This window comes from Egretta garzetta, unplaced genomic scaffold, assembly GCF_000687185.1.
Source record: "Egretta garzetta isolate BGI_Z169 unplaced genomic scaffold, ASM68718v1 scaffold33, whole genome shotgun sequence".
Lineage (NCBI taxonomy): Eukaryota > Metazoa > Chordata > Aves > Pelecaniformes > Ardeidae > Egretta > Egretta garzetta.
The window spans coordinates 555,546-580,009 of NW_009259250.1; the positions used below are offsets into that span (position 1 = coordinate 555,546).

At 36.0% G+C, this 24,464-nt stretch overlaps 2 protein-coding genes across 2 annotated transcripts in view; one reads left to right on the forward strand and one right to left on the reverse strand.

Annotated features, from left to right (window-relative positions):
* The window catches only part of COG5 (component of oligomeric golgi complex 5), a 187,900-nt gene that overhangs the window by 149,355 nt on the left and 14,081 nt on the right, over window positions 1-24,464 (reverse strand). The gene's annotated exons all lie outside the window — the stretch shown is intronic.
* On the forward strand, window positions 3,588-5,437 carry GPR22 (G protein-coupled receptor 22). The gene has a single exon (XM_035891658.1). It carries the CDS (start codon window positions 4,136-4,138, stop codon window positions 5,435-5,437), a length of 1,302 nt encoding a protein of 433 aa, XP_035747551.1. The 5' UTR covers window positions 3,588-4,135.

A 24,464-nucleotide genomic window follows, 5' to 3' on the forward strand; every position in this document is an offset into this window, starting at 1 on the left:
TGGAACTGCTTCACCTGCATCGAGAATTTATCAAATCTTTAGTGGAGGTAAGATCTGTTCCTTATTATGGTATGCAGAATAAGCAACATTTAACAAAAAAAAATTGGAGAAAAAAGGGAAGAAATCAGATTCAACTTACATTAAGCGCTAGTATCTTGCTATATTTGAGACCTGGAAATACTCAAATGCTATTTCCCCCTCCCCATTAAAAACACAATGGTAGAAAAATGTTATTTTGTGTGGAAGTCTTGTAGAATATTAAGAACCTGTTTTGTTCGTATAACATAAAGACAGTACAGTTTAAGCTAATACAGTATCGAGGAAAAAAAACCCCACATAATGCAACCGGGAATATTTTTTTCTTCCCTCAGCAATATTTCCAAATACTGGCAGTTAAATATGTTACAGATTTATTCAGTTACTCTCTGAAGGATCAGATAGTCTGTAATTAGTGTATACTTATTGCTTTATGAAGGTTGGCTAATATGACTAATCTCTGATTGCTCAAGAAATCCCCCGGTTTTGTTGTGGGTTTTTTTAAACTTATTTCTTTCATCACCCTGTACATTCAAGCCGTTTATTAAAAACATGGATTTGCTAAACATTTCTTTCAAGAAAGGAAATTATAAGTGTGCAAATTAAACAAAATCATATTTCCTATAAAGCTCATTGACTCTGCTTGATTTCTTGTTATAAGAGAGTTGTATGTATAAACTACCTGCTCACAAGAGCTATAAAACTACATTTTCTAGCACTAGTCACAGACACTCTACATCCAACAGTTACTGCTTCTAGTTGGGGTTTTTTGTAACCTGCACTATCTGGAGAACAGGAAACTTGTCCAAAAAACTAAATTCATGTAAGTTGACAGAAGAAAGACATGATTTTACTAGCAAACAGTGAACACACTAACTGATTTTCTATGTAATCTACAATATCCAATTTTAGAGATCTTTTGTTCATGAAATAAGTGATATTAGAAAATATATTCTTGCGTTACTTTATTTGAAATTATAACCCCTACTTTTAACCTTTTTTTTCCTCCCCTTCACAAGGGCATGCAGCAACTAATTCAGTTTTACAACTGACAATATGAAGAATGCAGTTGACCGGGTATCTTTCTAGCTGTATGACCTACAATCAGCAGGATGCATCACTAAAATGTATTCTTAAGACATAAAGGAATTAGAAACAAAACATGGAACACACTTGTGTTACCATTTACGTGCACGACACTTCAACAATATACATGGACGACTAACACATCTGCTCAGATTTTCATTAAAAGAAGAGTGCAATGATTGATTCTTAAAATGGTGAGCATTTCTTAAAGAGGGATTTATAATTTAAAACCAGAATTGTGGAAACTACTGATGCATGAAGAAACAATGAAACATGAATTCCCAAAAGGAGAATATGCATACTTCACCAGCAAGCTGAATAAGGGTTTAACCAAGCTTTTTCTATACTACTCATTAAATAACTTATTTGTCATAATGACTAACGGATATTTTTCTCTCAATTTTATGGTCTGTTATGTATTCTCCTTAAATGAAAATAAACCAAATTAGGTAACTCATGGTTACTCTCAAAGCACATGAACTGGATTTTATGATGTATAGCAACTTCTTTGACTAAGCCATCACTCAAAAGTAATGAGCAGGAATATTACAGAAAGAAATACGCAACCATAAACTAAAGGATGTCTACATACACTCTGAACACAGAGATCAGAATTATTTTTTTTTTTAAACCTGGAAAATAAAAACAGGCTGCTACAAAATGCAACAGGGGAAAGAAATTAACATCACTTAAAAGAAGGTTTATTCGTTATTGCTGGCTTGAAACTCAGCACAGACACGCAGAATATGCACTGGTCTGTAGAAGTATCTCAGGCAATTAAGAAGTCCCCATGTTTAATCAGAATTTTTTGCTGCTGAAGTGCTGGAACAAAAAAAGGAAAAAAAAACCTGCAAGGAATGAAATAAGACCCCAGCTACCACTTGGTTTCCAGGTTACAGTGCATGTCAAATATCTGTCAGTGCCACCATGTATCAGTTTATGACAAGCTGCTGCAATGATCTGAAAGGCCCTTGAGGCACAGAGAACAGGTAGGTCAGCAGTTGCATGCACCCCACCTCTGCTCAGCATTTGCAAGGGAACAGCCTCTGTCCAGAAAGGCGATGCACTGGGTAAATTAGCTCCCTGCCTTAACATGTCTGCTTTTATTTAACTGAAATCTAATCAATGCAACAAGGAGGTGATGTTTAATCTATTCATAACTTAGCACACCTGAAGTTTTCTGTTTTCACAAAATTTCAGTTGGCATAACGTTAGAGTTAAGATCACCATTTGGTTTAGCAGATCTGCTTTTGATTTCCTCCTGGCTTTTGCCAATACGAAGCAATTCCATTTACCCAGTAATGCATTTGGAAAGGATTCTTGAAAACCATTTGCAGCCTGGACAGTGTACACAGAGGAAATCGTATTCTGAGGGTTAACGTAAACTAAATAGAGGTCGCCTAAATTAGAAATTTAAAAAAGCTATTGAAATATTTCTTGTTTCATTTCACACCTGAGACTAATATGTTCTAATTTACATCTTTTGTATTTAAGAGGCACATGTGAAATAACTGTTGAAGCATACTAAGAATTTTCATTGTACAATTTGCAATTAATAGTACTGTGCAACTGAGGCTTTTCAGAACTGCAGATGAAATCCATTTGCATACTGTATCCCAAGTGTGCTTAATTCATACTTTCATTAAAAAAAGAGCTCATTTTTGTTCACCTTAGTGATATCCATTTTTAATGTATTCAGAATGGAACAAAGGTCTGCATTTAAATTTATTTTCATGACAAGGACATCCCCTCTTAAATTTCAAGCTACCTATTAAAAAAAAACCCCAAAACCTCAAGTACCATAATAAGAAATTGAATAACCTCTCTCTTATTTATTCATTCCATTACAAACTCAAGAGCTGGCTGACAATATAAATAAGACAAACATCAGGTATTACATGCAGATGCTACATTTACAACCTATCGGCATGTGTAAAACAAAGCAGATGAGCCACAAAATAAAAAAAACCTCTTAGATGTAATAAACGCTACTTTATTTGAACCTCATTTATTCCTAAGACAAATATGCTATGTATATAAATCTGTTGGATTTAACTGCAGTTTGTATTAAAAAAAAAAAAACAAACCAAAACCAAAAACAAAGAACAAAAAACCAAACCCAGAACCCTGAAAGAGAAAATTTTCTTTTCTTTTTAAGTATTATTTTCTAAAATTATTCCCTTAGATCTATTCTGGAATAAAATTAAATACTCTTCCATTCCATGTAGGCATTGATTTCTTGAAGAAACTGAATATTCAAATCAGAAAAAGGAAAGTTAGTACTTGTATAATAAAATCCAATCCCCCAAACCCACCTAAGTTTTGCATTTGAAATTATATGTATTTATATAAGATTGTTGCAGTGGTAAGTTTCATACATGTAGATGCATACAAGATAAAAGTGAACAGAAGCCTTCAAGCTCCGAAACATCTGCTGAATTACAGAACTTCAAGTTTCAGCCACAACACTACTGTAAACTCTTCATAAGAAAGAGGCTGCTAAATTGCCATAAATAATTTAAATGTTCTTTTTATGATACATAAGCAACAGTGCTCCATGTTCCTATCACTTTCTTTTTCCACAAGAGCCTCTTTAAAATGATCTTGAGTACTAATTTGTTAATACTTAACAACATTCTTCTAAAATAACCCTCAACGCAATACAAAGGCAATGTACAAGTATAGTTTATTCAACAAATGGGCCCTTTGTAAAAACCACAGTACTATAAATAAAGCCTTGCCTCCCTAAGTGGAAGCTTTTCACTTTTTTTTTTTTTTAAACAAATCCTGTTTTCTTTTAAAAAGGAAAGACCTTATTCTAGATCCTCAAGCTTTTGAGTCTATGCCAACCAAAGCTCTAAACATACAGTAAATCAAGAGTTTGATAAGAATAGATGCTTTTCCTTCCTCCTCTTTCCCCAGCATTTATCTACAATAAGTGTCAAAAAAAAGAAATCAAATAGTTCCATATTTTATTTCATCTTTCAGGAGAAAGAACAACTGCAAGAAAAGAATGTGTTTCTCCCCCATTCTGGAAGTCAACATGCAGTCTGAATCTAACATTACAGTTCGAGATGCCATTGACGACATCGACACCAACATGTACCAACCACTGTCATATCCATTAAGCTTTCAAGTTTCTCTCACTGGATTTTTGATGTTAGAAATTGTTTTGGGACTTGGCAGCAACCTCACCGTGCTGGTACTTTACTGTATGAAATCCAACTTAATCAATTCTGTCAGTAACATAATTACAATGAACCTTCATGTACTTGATGTAATAATTTGTGTGGGATGTATTCCTCTAACTATAGTTATCCTTCTGCTTTCACTGGAGAGTAACACTGCTCTCATCTGCTGCTTCCACGAGGCTTGTGTCTCTTTTGCAAGCGTTTCAACAGCAATCAACGTCTTTGCTATCACTCTGGACCGATACGATATCTCCGTAAAACCTGCCAATCGAATTCTGACCATGGGAAGGGCTGTGATATTAATGACATCAATATGGATCATTTCACTTTTTTCCTTCCTGATTCCTTTCATTGAAGTCAACTTTTTCAGTCTTCGAAGTGCAAGTACTTGGGAAAATAAGACACTTTTGTGCGTGAGTACAAACGAGTACCACACTGAGCTCGGCATGTACTACCACCTTCTCGTTCAGATTCCAATATTTTTCTTCACTGTTATAGTAATGCTAATTACATACACCAAAATACTCCAGGCTCTAAATATTCGGATTGGTACAAGATTTACAACAGGACAAAAGAAGAAAGCTAGAAAGAAAAAAACTATTTCTTTGACCACTCAGCATGAGACTACAGACGTGTCCCACAGCAGTGGAGGAAGAAATGTCGTCTTTGGTGTAAGGACTTCTGTGTCTGTCATAATTGCTCTACGCCGAGCTGTAAAACGGCACAGGGAGCGACGAGAACGGCAAAAGAGAGTCTTTAGAATGTCCCTCTTGATTATCTCGACATTCCTCCTCTGCTGGACACCCATCTCTGTTTTAAACACCACCATCTTATGTTTGGGCCCAAGTGACCTTTTGGTAAAGTTGCGATTATGTTTTCTAGTAATGGCATACGGAACAACTATATTTCACCCTCTACTTTATGCATTCACAAGGCAAAAGTTTCAGAAAGTTCTGAAAAGTAAGATGAAAAAGCGAGTTGTTTCGATAGTGGAAGCAGATCCCATGCCAAATAACGCTGTAATACACAACTCATGGATAGAGCCTAAAAGGAACAAAAAGATTACCTTTGAAGACAACGAAGTAAGGCAGAAATGTTTAGTACCTCAGGTTGTCACTGACTAGATTTCAGTATTCACCAAAACACATCAAGTGGAATATTTGAACAAATTGTAGAAAAATACTGCCAAATAAGAAAAACTTTTTTAAACTATTGGCGAGACTGTAAATTTTCAATATATATGTTAAATAGAATAGGTCTTGTATATTCAATTTCTTCATTATGTAAGATATATGTTGCATGGCCGTTTGTTAGCGTAACACCATGTGTATATTTGTCAAAAATATTCAAGTCCTCTTTTTTAGAAAATAAATAGCCTTAAAGAAGTGCAAACTTTTAAAAATATTTGTATGGCTCAGTTTCTCTGTAAATATAAAAGAATTTTTAAACAAAAATTCCACTCGGGAATACTTTTCTAAAGCACAAATTCAACTTTTTGCATGATATGGTATTTTTAAATTTAATTTATTTTTAAATTTAATTCATAAACAGTATTGATCAGAGATAGAGATATTCTGAACGCTATACAGCTACAACTTGGACACATTTTGACATCATATTTAGATAACTACTTATTTTCAATTTCTCCAGCATGCAGCTACCATGCATGTGTAGACAAAGCCATTTACGTGATGTCCTTCAATTAATGGTTCAGAATCAGTTAATTTTGATGGGGGGGAAAAAAATCATATTGGTACAAAAATTGACAGTACTTTCAAGAAAAGTAAAAAGTCTTGTATCTACAACCTCAGATCCACAGTTTCTACATTGAAAATACACAACTTTGAATAATTACGCAGGAGGTGTGGAGGGAGTAAGGGGGAAAGACAAGCTAAATGAAGGCAAAAACCACAAAGTTATTGGGCTTGATGCTGAAGGTCAACCAACCAACAAAGCTGTTCTTGTGCAAAGGCTTAGATTTTCACACTGAAGGGGTTTAGCTAGACCTCTAGTGTGACATAGGAACCTTTTAAACAGAGATTTTTCATTTGTACCATCTATCTACATGATTAGATACGGCTATCAAATGCCACGGCTAATGTAGAAGATAATTTTCTTGCCCTCAGTAACTTTTATATTATTTTGACTTCACTTCTCCTTTGACTTTCAGTTCTAGCCATGCAACTGCTTTGTCACAAACCAATCACCAATACTCCTAGCTACTCTATTTCTGTATTTCCTGGACGGCCATGGTATATGAACATTCTACATCCTCCTTTTCTATTTCATCTTATACCTACAATGAAGAATCAAGAAGCCTTAAGAAGTCATCATCATCTATAGCACTGTAAGCAAGAATTAAGATATTCCTCCAAACAAAAGTTTGTTGAGTGGTTTGCACTATCTCATGCTTAAAAAAATATATAATCATCATTTCAATGAACAGTGTCTACATTCAGTGACTTAGTTACCAGTTATGGAGGGGAAGGGGAAACAAAACAAAAACCTGCAAAATCTATTAGCATGATTTCACTTGTCTTGTTATAAAAATTGCTCAGCGTGTCACCAGCTACTGGTATAATTAAAAGGCTAATTCTCAATAAGTATTGGCTTCTATAAAAAAAAAAAGCCAAGCATATCCTTGAATATAAAAGCTAGTTTGACTAAAGAATTACATTAAAAATTAGGATTTCTGAAGCACTTTTCTGAAGTTGCACATAAAAAAAAAAAATGTGGTTTTAACAGAGCAAAAAGCTGTTTTCCATTACATCATTAAATTATTATTATTAAATTATTATATGTGCATTGCCAAAACTGGTTTTGTAGTTTAAAAAAAAGTAGTACTTGTAATGTACCTTTGTTTACTTACGCTCATGCTTTAGCTTACCTGAACAGAAAACTCAAAAAAATACTACAGCTCCACATTCCACAAAGACCAGACACTTACAGTCATCCAAATTCTACCTGTTTTGTTATCTATTGATAATGATTCGTTGCCTAAAATTACTGTGTAAGATATATTCAAACATAATGTCACTGGCTTTTTTCTAAAAGCTAGCCCAGTGACACCGGCATTCAATGGTAACCACTTCAAGTGTTAATTTCATCCAAGCTATCCCTAGTTCCCCTAGTTTCCTACAAGAATTTGAAATCCTTCATTGTATTTGAGAGGTTGCAGGGGGGAAGTAAACTTAATGGTTTTATGCAAGAAGCTTTTTTTTTTAATCCCTTATGCTCCAAATTTATCACTTCAAAAACATGCTTTCAGGAATAAGCTCCTTCTGAGAAGAAATATGCCCAAAAAACCTAAGCAGGAACTATTATTTTTTATTTTTCTGTAATACTTCCTCCTTTCTCTGCCTAGCTATCCTCTGTATTTGAACACTGGAAGGAGGAGAAAGTGGGATCTCTAGGCATAGTATGATTGAGCTGATTACTTATCTTCCAATAGAACATTCTTAAATCAATTAAACATACTATTCTTTTCTTTAAAAAGAAGAAAAAAAGAAATCATAATGACCACAACACATGAATAAGCTTACATCATGTCCTTATCTGAAATAAGTATTTAAGCTTTCAGACTTGAAAGGTTTCTTGACAACATGACTTTACTTTTTAAAATTAAATAAATCCTCAAGACCTACACATTTAGTGTTAAAAGCTCATTCATTAGAAAGTCAGATTCAATGAAGCTGTACTTCATAACAAAGAGAAAATGCAGCCTAGGAATTAGTCAGAGAGATTAAGTCAGGTTTTAAAGGCTATGTCGATCACAGTCATTGATTGCCTTTAAGAATATAAGCAAGTTCATTTTTACATTTACTATTCTTCATCTTTAATTAAAGAAAAAAAAAAAAAAGGACTTGGAGTACGCTTTGAGGTCTGCAGAAGAAAATTCTGCATAGAGCAGGGAGTAATTTAAGTAAGAATATGTGCAATCCTATAAACACGCAGAAGCCATTATAAAACAGAATCATACATGATCTGTACCACAAAGACGACAGATTTAACACAAACAAGGCAAAATAAAGAGTAACTAGTGAAGGAACACTGTATATCCTACCGATACATAAGAGGATTTTAGGAGGGATATGAAGGTGTGCCGTGGGTGCTTGACAGACAGACGAAAACAGAATGCAAGAACAGGCAGCATCACTGGAGAAAAAAAGGCAAATATATGTCATAGTATTGTACAATAAGAAGCCCACCACATTCTTAAAAATGATCTCACCACAGTGAGTCATTAGTTCAATTACATTTCACACCACTCAGCCTAAGGCAAGCAGAATTGTACAGGACTCTAAAAATATTAATTCCAGCAAATACGTCTCAGAAACACAAGCAACCACTGCCAGTTTCCACATGTTCTCTGTCCCTGGAGTATTAGCTGGTATCTATGTTGTCTTTTAACTCCAGACGCATTTCCATTCAATTTTACACTGTAAAATGAAGTTAGCCCACACTAAAAATACAAAAAAGCTGAGTACAGTGCCAGTACCTATTAGAATATTCAAGAAGCACACCTTAACACACTAGTACATCACAAACCAGTGAAACAGAAAGGTAAATACATCACAAATACTTAGTTTCAAGTTGACAACAATTTTTACAAATTACAAGTCTCTGCTACATGATCAGAAATTCTGTTTACTCCATTGGTGCCAGGGGAATAGGAATCAATTCAGTGATTTCTAAATATATTAGGTTAAAAATGTATGCATCCGGATACATGTTAGATCAATACACCTCTCTTCCTTCTTGTTACATAAACACACACATGTACCTAATACATAATTATTATATATCCATAGGCACCAAAAATGGAGTTCAACATTAGCATCTATTTTATATTTATATGGAGGGGGTTTGATAAGAGTATCTCTAAACTGGAGAGACAGGCACCACGCCCCACCACGTATATTCTTAAATGCCTTCTCTTCCCACTTTTTTTTTTCTCTTTTTAAATGAAACAGTACATTCAACAAGGTTTATCATTTACCTGGGCACAAGGAAGAATTTTTCTGCTCTGTTAACTGTTACGTATGTCACATTGCAATGCACATAATAGTTCTTTTTCAACATCAGTGTATGTGCTAGTCATCAGAATTCTTTGATAGCTGCATATTTTAGATGTGTTTGTTTGCTCTGAAGAAAGTGGTTTAGTTACCAATTGCCATGAAACTCTTTTAAAATGAAAAAATACAGCATTCTTTAGCAAAGTTTCAATGTGCTGTTAAAAAATTTAGAATACACTAACTTACCCTTTCCTCCCCCATTGTCCAAACAAAATACCTCCAACATATAGCTAAGGACAATCAGCTTGTGTCTTAAAACCTTCCAGCTTTGTAACAGGCAAATTCCCCTCCCACTTCACACATTCTGCTGTGGTATCACTGAATTTATTTGTCTTACACCAACAGAAGAGAAGAATCTGACGCTGTAATTACCTTCTTTTTCTACTTCATACAACACTCATGCAATTCAAAAAGCAAAATTAAACACACAGTTTGGGTTTTGCTTTGCTGGGGAGGGTTCTGAAAAAAAAGAAAAAAAAAAGAAAAGAAAAAAAAAACCAGACATAAAACCTGACTAATAGGAAAATCAAAATTGACCTATACCCAATGAGTGTTAAAGAAGGATGTGAAGATGGAAGGTATAGGTCAAGAGCAGAAGGTAGAAGGAACCGCTGCAAGGCAGCTACGGCCATCAGGACGACAGAAAGGTGGAGGGCAATGTGCACCTGCCATGGAAAGAACGCCAACCTTATTTTTAAGATTACAATGAACAAAAAGATAAGAAGTACTTATCTTTGAATCATCAAGTGTGATGAGAGCACCGAGAGCGTGCATTATTCTACTACCTCTTTTTCTAGAGACAAACTATACATTCTACCAAGTAGAAACTACGTACAGAGTACACGCATTCCAAGAACAGACCTGAAAAGAAAGTGTTATTAGATGTCTGTTCCCAGCGATAAATTTTCAAAAATACTCTTGAATTTTCCCTCAGATCAGTATTGGTCAGATAACTTCAGTTTGTCTTGAAGCTTTGAATGTGTTTCACTACCACAGTATGTTTTCAATTACTGCTTCTTTATCTCAGTTTAATTATTTTTGTAGAGTAATAAATTGAAGGAGAAATGTCATTAGACATCTTTATGTTCTTTCATAAAATTACACTTCAGTGATTATTATAAACTGAGACAGAATGGAAGAAGTATCTTCCTGTGTATTTACTTTATACATTTCTCTATCAGTTGTCCTATTTTACAAAGAAATTCTCACACAATGAAAAGAAATTCATTTGAAATGAAGAAAAAAAAATTACAGTGAGTGAAAGTTCCATGGTAGGTACAGAACGTGAAATTATTAAGAGGTGATTTATTTTTTATAGTTTGAATGAATTTTATCCTTTGAATATAAGCATTTCTATATCCTCATTCTGATTCCTGCCACTGCGCAGCCAGGCAAGCAGGCGGGCAGGCTGACGGCACAAAGCTGTTGGCAAACAGCACGCCCTTGTTTCCTTTCCAAGCTGGGTTTTTGGAAATACAGTTTGGGTTTCTGTTACCCTGCTATGATCTCTAACTTCCTACCCTATCTTGCAACAGTTTAACTTGATACCGTATCTGATAAACAAATCAATGTCACTGCTGCAACAACATTATTGCTGTAAAATCTGTCACTCTGGCTATGTGAGACTGTTATTAACAGAGCAATATTAGCACAGCTTTACTTTCAACTGTACAAGGATCTCTCACAATCTGTTGTGAGATTTTACTTCAAATTAAACTCAATTAGTAGAGGGGGAAAAAAAAGTACAATAACCGATGACAACCTATTGCTACTCTGTACCACGGTTTTCTTCCAAATCGTATTTCAAGATATTTTTCATAAATCCCTGTCACAAATAGACAGAGAAGGAAGAAGGGAGAAGCAGAAAAAAAGGACAGCTTCCCACATTAGTCAAGTATTAAAAATGTCAATGATATTTTGTGAACTAGGTTGCATTCACCAGTGTGCTGAAAACATGCATAAGGAAAAAGAAAATGGGAAAGGAACACTACTTGCAGTGCATGTATCGTCACAACACAAAGAGGTGAATGTGAGCACTGCTGGTGTAAAACACCTTAACAGTAATGGGGAAGATCGAGTGCTCCTGCAACAGCTCTAGCAGATCCTAAGTGAGACCTATCAATGCATGAGAAGGAAAAAACAAAAGACATGAAAAGAATTTGCGGGAAAACAAAGGTTTTAACAGAGTTATGTCATTCAGTAACAACAACAGTGGCTTCCACAGACTAAATACCTAACCAAAAAAGAACTCTCATGGAAACTAATTTTTTGTGTTTTGCCAAAAATACTACACACCTGCACATATATGAAGTACAATATAGATAAAATAAGAAGATTTAGCATATGTATTTATTGCTACTGCAGTCAGTCAGTAAGGTATTTCATGAGAGATTTTTTTTCAGATACAACAGACTTTATACGAGTATGTTTACACGCAATAAAAACAAGTTTGTTACTTGAATTATAAATTCATCTTCTGAACAGTTACTAAGCAAACATCAAATCATAAGAAATTTCCAAACTGAGTGAATCACTTACTTTTCCATGTTTAAACATGAACAAGCATATAAGTTTAGTAATTTTGACCGTATAAGGTTATATGCCCATAAATATAAAATGGAGCTACACAGCTCATCTGCAGTCATATCAAACATGGATAAAGCACAAGAAAGTGCACATGAAGACAAGTTAAAGACAACTTTAAAAAGATTAATGAATTCACAGGCTTCTGACAAATCTTGCCTCCGTTGTACAGCTTATAGTGCAGATTCCAGAAGCAGTTTAAATAAAGTAGACTAAAAGTGGGAAACTTTTGATTCAGTCACTGAGGCTTTGTTATGCCCCAATTTTTTTTCTGTCAAAAATCTCAAGTTTCTACTACATCTTTAGTTGGTAAGTTAGGTCAGCTAAAAATTGGGGGGGGAATCTTTGGAATGGTAGACAGTCTCCCATAGAAACAGTATGTTCTCAAAATAATAGGATGTTCCTTCTTTTAATGAGGTTAGGTCTTCACATCTTTCCCTGAAATGACATGAAAAGAGATATGAGACCATGCTGTTCTTCAGCTGAAGAGGGTCTACCTTTCAGATAACAAAGCCAGTAATCAGATTTGGTGCCTGTGAGCAATGGAAGGTTGGACCTGAATGGTAAACAAATAAAAAGACTGGACTACTTTACTTTCCAAACCATAACTGAGAAGAGTCCATAAAATTCTCTATGAAACTAATATTTGAAAGTTACGCACACGAGTGGGGAGACAAAGAGGAAAAACTACTCCTGTGAAAACAGCCTATTTTTAAAGCTGTTTCCTACATACAAGAATTAAATCTCACTCTACACTACTCATTACTTTGTATTACATAAGGCAACACCTTCACTGATCTTTAAGGCAAGGCAGAAATGACAGTTACAGGAATACTGGCTCCCATCCAGGACCCGAACAAAGATTAGACTTCAGTCTTCTTTTCATAGCTATTTGGTTAGATCTTTTTAACCTGAATTGGCTCACACTTTAATTAGAAATCAACAGGATAAAATTGGTTATTACATTTAAGGTTTGAACAACCAATATTTACTTGAGGAATTACAACAAAATTGTGTACACAATCTCATTTTTCAATTATTTTAGACTTCTGATTTTGCCAGGCCTTATTTTCCAGTCCTTAGCTTTTGTCATTTCTTTCTCCATGAATCAAAGAGCCTTTCTGTGACCCTTTATTTTCTCCCCATGAATGCACCTCTACAGTCTTAATCTTCAAGAAAAAGAGCCCACTTAATCTTCTACTGTGACATGTATAATTGCATTTATTCACAGGTATCCACAAAACTATGTTTTTATCTGTACAGCACAACTCCCTATACCAATTGTAGAAGTACAGATTTGCCTGACATAGCTGCGTGAATGCTAGAAGAGAAACAACATTGGTAAAGCAATCCCAGCATGGATGCAGTCCAATTCCAATGTTTTACAGAAGTTCAGTACTCTATTTTCATATTTGTAAAAACAGAGATCATACTTTTTTTTAATTTTTTATTTTAAAAGCATGTTATGTGTACGTGTTGAACATTCAAGGTGCTCTGCCCCTTCACAGCTGCTTCTCCTCCAGCAGTCTGTCTTAATCTGAGGTGTACACCCATAGAAAACTACCACTACCTCACTTACCTCTGTTCCTCTCTTCCAGCTCCCCTAGTAACAAACTGTGAGGTGAGGAGAAGATGGCTTATTTAAGTACTTACTTAAGGGAAGAATAACCTTAAAGGAGGTTTAAGTCATCTAAATTGTAGATTATGCACATAAAATTAATCTATAATGCATCTACACAATTTCCTTAATTGACTAAGTAATCAAAACACACAGATTTGTTTAACACCACATATTTTCCATAAAAAAATGTAATTGACTATCATTAATTCAGCTTTACATCCCTTCATTCTTCTTTCAAATGAATTCAATTTCTCTACTATTTTTCTACAGCTGCTTTGTGTCTAACTGACTTTGATTTCAACAGAAATACCCTGGTTCTCCTTCTGAATGCTGGGACAACACAGGCTGAACATTCCCCCTCCCCATTCAGTAAGCAGGTATGGAAGAACAAATTACCTTGCCTTCAAAAATAAAGCAAGAGCATCTACTGAAAAATCCTCCTATTCTAAATCTTTATGAACAATCTGGAAACCTGTACATTAGTAAGATTATTCCATGATAGGTGTCTTTCTGGTTCCTGCCAGCCATGGATTTTTCTGCAATATTTTAAATTTATCATATCTATACTCAACACTTGTAATGCATTCAGTTGTGCTTACAAATTGTTTTTCAATTATAGTTGTTGTCTTTGCTTTGTCACTACATAAAAACAGGCCTTTAGCTAGGACTACCCTCTTTCCTGATTGCCAAAAAGCCAGTATTTCACAATCTAGTATAGTCTTCTCAGTAAGCTTTTGACTTTCAAGTTTGTCTAAATACATGTGTCCAAACTACTGAACAGAAGATCCTCTGCACTGGGAAATTAACTCTTTCAAAAATGAAACATTAAAACCCTGGGTCTATTCTCAGTTTGCCCTGTGCATCACAACTTAGCACTCTGGCAACAAGTGACTTCCAAATCCAATAAGTTTGTTTATTATAAGAGAATCCAGAATAATGTTTCTCCTTGTTGATAATTCCTGCGTTAGAAATTGGTGATTTTTTTTACCACTGGCCATAGAGGACAAATAGTCTAGGGCCCCAACACCCTTCTTCCACACATGTCAGAAACACACTTAGACAGCAATGCTTCCATTTGCCTGGTTTAATTCAGTGGGTTGTGAAAGCAATACCTTTTGGATTTTGTTAGCTGGCTCTCTGATCTATACTTCTACAGTAACTTTTGATTCTGTTACCCCTAATGAAATTCCCAAACATGATGTGCTACCACCATGATTTGATCTTCTAATAAGCATTCTAATCAACTGCTCACTTCTTTTTCTTGGTCACCACAAGTTACCTGTGCATTTTATCCATTTCTATTCTCTCCCACTCTATTTCTGAATCTGACTGTTCAAAAAGAAAAAAAAAGTCTGTTTTCTCAGACACACAATACTGAAGTGTTATTTCTGAACTAACCATGTTCTTCTTTAGTGCAACCACCAGGTTATGCACTAATAAATGCTTCAATCCCAGCTGAAAGAAAAATATCAATAATATGAACTGCTTCTCAGTGTTATTTCCTTGACCACTAACCAACTGATATTACCATTGGCCATAGATAAACAAAAGGAAGCACGCATTCTCCCAGCTACCCTCAGCCAACTCCCCTAGAAAAAATACATGACATTTCTCCACACTTTCACATGAGAAGTGGTTATCTGCTGAACTCAAACCACTAAGTCTGATCACCTAAGAGATCATTACTCTGGTTCTGGGAGAACCAGCCTGTACCTTACTACTGAATTTCCAAGTACGTAAATGTTCAGGAAAGGAAGAGGAGAACAGAGAAAGTTATAAATGCCAGTTCCTACCAGAGCTTCAGGCAGTCCATATGCAGACCCGCCTGAAACATAAAATTGCCATTCCCTTGTAAAACCTCCACATAGAGCAGAACAGACAACTAGATCTGCACTCTTTCAGATGCATTATTCCAGCTGTAAATGCTGTCAGAGTCTACCGAACTGAATTTTCCTGTACTAGTTGTTAGTGTCACTGACTTGCTTGTTTACAATAGGTACTCTGAGTTACAGCTCTTAACAGTTTACTTAAGCTTCTGTACCTATTGAAATACAGTGAGAATACACCACCACTCAATTTATAGACGACATCTCTCTGCTTTGCCGATATCCCTGCGTTCACTTCTTATTTTAAATTAGGTAATCCAACTTGCCTTTCTCTTCATGAACATACACAGACACCTGGGAGTAGATACCTTTTTCTTTGATTATATAATATGTAAAAGACACTACAAATTATTTTCGAACTCTTGCCAGCTACTCTTACTCACTACAATGTACTGAAAATTTACAAGATGCAAAAAGATAATCTTTCAGAGATTCACAGTTAATCTTTGTCTCTCTTCCCTTCTCTCTCAGCCAGAAGTAATTCTTTTAAACTCTTTTCTCATCTTTGGTATGCACAATTTTATTTAACTAATACAGACTTCTAAAGTCATCGCACAAAAAATTACTAGATTCAAGGGCAGACAGCTTGCAGATATATTTCGGCCTTGATAATTTTTGTATGTCACCTGGAAACAGAAACCCATAGCTTTCATTTCTACTTTTAGTTATGTAGTTCTATTAAAAAAGTATGACTATCCAGTAACAGAATACTGTGTCTCAAAACTAAAAGATGCCCTAAGATCTATACTAGTTACACTATCATAACTGTTTCAAAGTAATTAAAAAATTTTAAAAAAAAACACTCTGAAGTTGCATGTATCCTGTATGTGGCTAAACACAAGCATTCACAACTACAAGATTATCTACATTACCGTTCTTCCAAATCCTTTCATATCTCCACTCTCATGACACACCCTAGCTACCAAACACAAAAATACTTACTGTTCAAACACTTAAAATGATCAAGGGATAAAGTGAAAACAAGGTCCAAACACCCTTACCAGCTGGGATACCATCCTTCTGGTGGGGAACAAGTATTCCTTAACAGCAAAACAGAAACAGGTTTCATATAATTCCTCTCTGTTCCATAGGGATAATTTGAGAAGAGAGCAGAAGGGGAATTTTGTAATTAGAGAAACAGAAAATAAGTGTAGTTTTCAGATTTTAAAGTCACACATTTAAATTCATTAATTGCAAAACAAACAAACAAAAACTGGAAAAAATCCACCTTATGAGACCTGGCCTTTACATTTAAGCTCATTAATGTGAAAAGATGGGATAGTGTAATTACCAAGACCTTCTTCCACAACTTTCCTCTTCCATTGCTCCTTCTGTTCTTCATTTCCAACCAATTCTTCTTTCAAACTTCCCAAGCCCCTCTGTTTCAGCCCTACCCAGGTGGGACTACAAACCCTGGATATATCCTGTGGCTCTGAAAGCCCCAGACCATCTGATACATTACCATAGCAGACAGAAAATATTGTTGTTTCAGTGTTTTTAAGAAATAAGAAGTACTGGCTTAATCTCAAACACAGAACTGAATGTGCTACCAGGGCAAACACTCTTCATGCCCCATGTGCATGATGGTTTAAATGCATATTAACTTATAAGCTGCATGACTGGTGCAGCTACTCTGCTGTCCTGACAAAACTCCTCTCCTAGCACCTTCTGGCAGTCCATCACATTCCCCCTCCCCTTTCTTAGTTCTTGTCCACTATCATTTCTTTCCCACTGGAGTTGTCTGAACTGTTAGAAGCAAATAAATCAAAAGCTGTCAGACCCCAGATTTTACTCTGTACCAGCTGAAGCCTAGCTCAGTGTAATACTGACCTACAACCAAAACTTCTTCTGCTAGTTTTGGCTGGGATAGAGTTAGTTTTCCTCACAGTAGCTGGTGTGGGGCTATATTTTGGATTTGTGCTAGAAACAGCATTGATACCACAGGGATGGTTTCATTCCTGCGAGGGGGCACAGCCGGGACAGCTGACCCCAACTGACCCAAAGGGACATCCCAGGCCATACGACATCATGTTCAGCACATAAAGCTGGGGGAAGAAGGAGGAAGGGGGGAAACATTCAGAGTGATGGCGTTTGCCTTCCCAAGTCACCATGACACGTGATGGAGCCCTGCTTTCCTGGAGATGGCTGAACCTCTGCCTGCCGGTGGGAAGCAGTGAATGAATTCCTTGGTTGCCTTGCTTGCGTGCGCAGCTTTTGCTTTCCCTATTACACTGTCTTTATCTCAACCCATGAGTTTTCTCACTTTTCCCATTCTCTCCCCATCCCACTGTGAGTGGAATGAGGGAGCAGCTGTGCAGGGCTTAGTTCCTGGCTGGGGTTAAACCACAATACTTCTATACATTAGATCATGACAATAATAATCATAATTGACAGTAATAATGAAATAGTAGCAATCAGATTCAGAGTAACAAATGACAAGGAGGTTGAAAGAGAAAAGCTTTCCAAGAATGTAAGGAAAAAAAGGTGTGGACATCTGCAACTGGGAGCAAGAAAGAGCAAAAGACAGAAAATAGTCTTTGATGGGCCTGGAGTGAGTATAAAAACTGTTAGAAATAATCCACGTGCTACAGCAAAGGCAACTTGAACATACAGTAATTAACTTCTAGCACAGTCTTGCTAATGGGACATTAATAACATACCTCTCAGGAACAGGTTAACACCTCAAGATAGAAAGTGGAGTACTAAACCATTTTAAAATATCTTATATACAACCCTCTGACAAGGTCTATATACTTGAGACTAAAATTACCAAATGCTTAATAATACAGCAAAATCAAATTCTTCGAGTAGTTATAGCTAAAAGAATAATCTCATCAAAACCAGAAATCAGCTTAATGCTAACATGAAAAAATAGTTTCATAATTCACTCAATATGGCAAATTTGAAACATGTTTATGGTTGTTTAAAGGAAACTAGACATCAGGAAAACCCACCGTTACAATTATACCTGGATTAATTTTGCAGAGCTGGATACATAAAGAAAATTAAATTTCAAGAGATCAGAACAGTTATGACTTTGGAAAACAGTGACACAGCAATGGAACTACAATGAAGCTACATTAACAGAAACCAAACTTTTAAAAAGCTGAGGAAATGTAAATTCAAGTCCTACTAATTTAAAGGTTATGTTGAAAACCAAAATTCCAATAGGATATGTTTTTCTTGTATCAATTCAAACTTAGTGTTTTCTCGTGTGCCTGTAATTACTTAGTGTCTTCTGTTGAAAATGGTTAGAAAAACAATGCATGCCAGAGATTAAGCAAAACATACCAACTGTTTACATAAAATGCTTTGTCTAACATAAAAGTTTCCAAGCTAGAAATCCTAATCACAGCAAACCACAAAAATCTGTATGTTCTGTCTGCTTCGTTCAGACAATAAAGAGGTCCTACACTATTAGCCTCTTACTAATGAAAAATTGTATCAAGTTTTGCAAGTGATTTTGTTACATGCAGAGTAATTCAGTATCTTTAAGCGAATAGGTCAAATTAATTAACTTGTTACATACTATCAAGATTTTTCTTTATTTCGAAAGCTAACAAGAAATAAATTAATATCCACAGAAGCTCCTTAACTCTGCAGAAAAAAGTAAAGATGGCATAAATAAAATAAGACGGCCTAGAACAAGACTGTTGTATGCATAATTGAAACAGAGAGAGAAATAAGTGGGTGGTATAGCAACTACCGAAGAGCACAAGGACTAGCTTCCACACTCATTACACAAAATACTTGGTTGCACAGCACAATTCACGAAATAACACAACTCAGCAGAAGCTTGAATAGCTCTTCCTTTTACATTAATTTACAATAAATCAAGCAGTGACTTTGGCAAACACAAAGCCAGGAACAATACTAAGAAAATAACAAGATCTTCTTAGTAACCAAGGAGATTTTTTGTTAGCACTAACTATCCATAGCTTTCATGGCACCCCATTCCTTGAAAAGACAAATCAAATAATAAAAGCAGAATCTTTCTAAACATAGTAAATTGAAGCATTATAAATATGCTTTTTTCTTTTTCTTTATCAATGTATAAAATAACTTCAATTGCCTCCATTGTATGACTGGTTCTATCAACATCTATCGCGTTAAAAATAAAGACTAATTATCTTGCAATGTATCTGACTGTCAGAATGATCAGCGTTATCCATAAGATACTGAGTACCTGGCATTTATTTATTTATATATTATACAATTATTTTGTGATTAAATGCACTATTAACCATACAGAGTTAATCACAATCCAACTAGAGCAACAGGCCATCATTTTCAGTTTTTACCAGACATACTGAAGAAAAGCAGGTCAGACAGTGTATTCCATATGTATTTCACATGTGACGCTGGCTTCATGTTTGTGAAGAACTTCTCAATATTTTCAAAATTTTTCGTGAGTCTGATTTTGGAAAAATTAAGCTTTTATACAAAGTTGATTTCTCAGTTTCCAAACAGTTCAAGACTGTCTCTTTTAAAGCTACAAATATTAAAGCTTTTAAATTAACTGTATGTCTGCTGGACCTTCTGACCAGGGAGCTCTTTTTGGCCTGGAATACCACAAATAAAACTTTGCGCAACAACTTTTTGCAAAATCTTTCATCTTATGGTAACAGAGCCTCAGGAAAAACAAAACAAAACAAATAAAAAACCAACTCAACTGAAAGGAACAACATGAAATTGAAGAATGTGGAGCTTACCCTCAACTACAGGAAGGCATAGTATATTTTAGTCCAATCAATTTCAGTGAAGGTCTGGCAGTTACTGCTAACACCACCAGGGACAGAAGAAAAATGTTTTAGCAAGATATTTGCACCTACTATGGATGCAGATGTACCACCTGAAGCAGTGACATTCAAAAATAATGCAGATGGCTCTGAGCCAGTAATACAATTCAGTCATTCTCAGCAGGACTAATTACCACAGGCAAAGCTGCGTGTTAGCATTGCCGTGTAATTTCTGTTAATCAAATCAGTTCAGTTACCCCTATAGAACAGTTCATTGTGCTACACAGACATATGCTATATCATTTTAGAGGACATTAGGTCTTGCACAAGGCAGTAAATTGTACTGCATCTAAATCCCTAAGCAAAAGTACCATGGAAGCAACTTTTCCCTCCAGATTGATGTGTGTTGATTCTTATGAGAGACTGCACACCACAGTATTAATATCAACAAATCTGTCTGCTCTGTGTACTAGCAGTGAAGGACCTCACTGACATGACAGCAATCAAGTCCTTCCTCACTTTAATTGCAGTTTGATTCAACACAAGGTCTGGCTTGGCAATCATACACTCTACATTTTTGCTTGGAATAGAAAAAAAAAAAAAATTAAGTTCATCACTGAATACGATACGAGAAGAAGTCAGCAGTGAAAGATAGCTACCATACTATCTACGGCAGGTTTTTAGGCAGCTTACCATTGCAAATTTAGTAATACGTGTGTACAGATACTTAATGCATATTTAGTGTTACTTCAAAAACTGTAGCAGTTAAAATGAAGTAGTTTTTATACAACAATATTTAACTGAAGCACAAATATTACAGTCAGCCCATCTGCAATGACTTCGGAGTAAGTCTCTCTGTTTTAGTCAAATTATTTACACTGGTTTAATACCCAATTAATACAGCTCGCTGTGGAAACAATAGGTACAGATAATTCCAACTTGCAATAGATATGGATGAGAGAATTGCTATAAAACAAACAAGTATAAACACTTACTACTAAAATTAGTTATGTAAATTTTCAACAAATTAGAACTGTTGTTTCCTGAATAATGACTAGTAGTGCTTAGTATTTTGATAAACACTAAACAATAAAATTCCCAAATATTAACCATGGCCAGCAGGTCAAGGGAGGGGATTCTGCCCCTCTGCTCCACTCTGGTGAGACCTCACCTGCAGTGCTGCATCCAGCTCTGGAGCCCTCAGCACAAGGAGCACATGGAACTGTTGGAGCAGGTCCAGAGGAAGGCTACAAAAATGATCCGAGGGCTGGAGCACCTCTCCTATGAGGAAAGGCTGAGAGAGTTGGGGTTGTTCAGCCTGCAGAAGAGGAAGCTGTGGGGAGACCTGATTGCGGCCTTTCAGTACCTAAAGGGGGCCTATAGAAAAGATGGGGACAGACTTTTTAGCTGGGCCTGTTGCAATAGGACAAGGGGTAATGGTTTTAAACTAAGAGAGGGTAGATTCAGACTAGATATAAAGATGAAAATTTTTACTATGAGGGTGGTCAAACACTGGAACAGGTTGCCCTGGGAGGTGGTAGATGCCCCATCCCTAGAAACATCAATGTCAGGTTGGACAGGGCTCTGAGCAACCTGATCCAGATGAAGATGTCCCTGCTCATTGCGGGGGTGGGGGGGTGGACTAGATGACCTGTAAAGGTCCCTTCCAATGCAAACTATTCTATGATTCTATTACTAAAAACTTACAGGAGTAAATTAGCACCTTTCTTAAAAAACAACTGGGTCACCAAGAAATGGATAGCTTGCCTTCTTTCCTGGCAAAGGAAAAAAAAATTAGACCCACAACATCCACATTCACAGAGTCAGAACCAGTAGAGAATACTGACACAACAGTTTCGAGGGTCAATTTTTGCAGCACTCCAGTAACATGATGAACTGCGTGAAGTTAACTTGAATGTCAGTCACATAGTGAGTAACCAGAAGAGAAGTAATTGTGTCAGAGGAGTGAGCTGAAGGTCTTTGAGATTTATCTACTATTTCCTCTGAAGGAGTGATAAGAAAAGACTGAACTAAAGTGATGGCATGAATTTTCCAGTCACACTGTCCTAATATTCCAGGAGGTATCTGGGCACAGTGCCCAACAAACCAACTTGTGGGAAGCAAATTTTACATCAAGCAGTCCAATTAAAAAAAAAAAGGGAAAGAAAAAAACACCACCAAAACCCAAAACCAAACTCTAAACTTCCCCAGAATACATTTTCTATTAACGGAGTTGAGGTGGGGAACATCTCCGAGAGAAACAAAGGACTGGTAGCAGGTCAGCTTACTCAGTCCTCCTGCTTCAAGGCAAAACCACCTATATCTAAACTATTCCTGATACATGCTTTGTCTAAACTACTTTTTAAAAAGCTTCAAATACTGATTTCACAGCTCCCCTTAAATTACCATTACTGGCAGAAACATTTCCTAACATTTTACATAAAAATTTTCTTTGATTCATTTCAGGCCCATTACTTACTGTTTTGATAACAATGGATGTGGAGAGCCATTTAGTCCCTTCCCATTTGAATAACTTCTATTTATGTGAAGAATGTTACTCTGCCTCTCAGATCCCTCTTCTCCAAACAAAAGAGGTACATACTTTCAGTTCTTCTGCCCATCCTCAAGACCTTCAGCCATCATTACTGCTGTATTCAGGACTTTCTCCAATTAACCTACATCTTCCTTGACTAAGGAGCCTCAAAAGGGACTTGATACTCCAGCTGAAGCATGAACAAAAGATGTGTTTCAAGTGCCTTGCACACAACACCCTTCCTTATAAAGATCAGTACAAATTTCATTGCCAACAATGTCACGCTGCTACAAAACAAATGAACAAGTGGCTTGCACTAAATTCATGAGGAACTACCAAGCCTCTCTGCAGAACTGTTATCCATCCAGTCATTTCTCCTATTCCAGATGTTAACTACAGCTATTTATTGCTAGGACTTCGCACTTGTCTGGAAGAGAAATGAAATCAGTTCAGCTAAGATGCATCTCCAATTTGCTAAGTATATTCTTCAATCTAATCCTGTTTTCCAACATACTTTCCATTCTTCTCTGCTTGATTATTACTTGTAAATTTAATAAGGATATACCATATTACATCACTCAAATCATTAATGAAAACATGAGCCAGCTGCAGAACACATTTCAATAAAACCCCACTTGATATATTGCTGGGCAACAGTGAACAACTGATGACAACTTTTGGGGTATGGCTTTCTCAAAACTTCTGCATTCATTATACCACATTTTCATCTGGATTATATTGCTGATCCTGCTAGTGTGACAAGGTGTCAAAAGCCCTATTTAAATCAAACTATGAGACAGTCATTGATCTCTCTAGTTCTAAGACCTGTTATGCTGCCAACGAAGAAAATGTGGTTTGTTAAACAGGATTCATTCTTGATAAATCTATGTGGCCTACTATTTAATAGCACCCTTATATTCTAGACTCCTACAAATAGTTTATTTGTTCTAGAGTTTCTTTGCTTAAGGCAGTCAAGTTACTCTGAGTTCTCAAAATAAAATGGGAGCCAGCGAGTTCTGTTTTCAATAAAACAAACTCTCCCATCTTCTGGAATCTCATCTCTCTTCCCAGGAGTTCCCAAAGATAACCATTAAGAGCAATGAAATTATTCTGAAAAGCAGTTGAGATACATTAGGATGAATATACATATTGTTTATGTTTGGGTTTTATAAATATTTATATACCAAAACATGCATACATATGCACACAAATGAGCAGACTCTCCTTTCTATGTAATAGGTCCACGTTTTAACACCAACAGAGAAAAAGAAGAAAAAAAAATAGACTCCTTAGGTTTAGAATATTTGGAAAGATTTTGCTCTATTTAATGTCAAAAGCAATTTGAAAGATGGGAAAAACACAGACCATGTGACATAACTACAACACATAAGAACCAAGTGTAAAAAGAAACAGTGAATTTTCACAAAGAAATGTCATTCTCTCCCTCTATCAAGCATTATTTTGTATTACTGTATGACACAAACTGGGTGACAAGAGATGTAATACTATAGATAACTTCACAATCTTTACAATGCTATTCCCTTTCAGTGGAAACTCCGGGGTACTACATGTATTAGGAACACTAGAAAAGCACACTGAAACAGAGATACCTCAATACTGGATGAGACAAGGTCCCACGAATGCAATCCCCATTAAGGCAGGCAGACAAGAGGTCGCTTTCCTCCTCCCATTCGTCTGATTTTTATTCTAACAG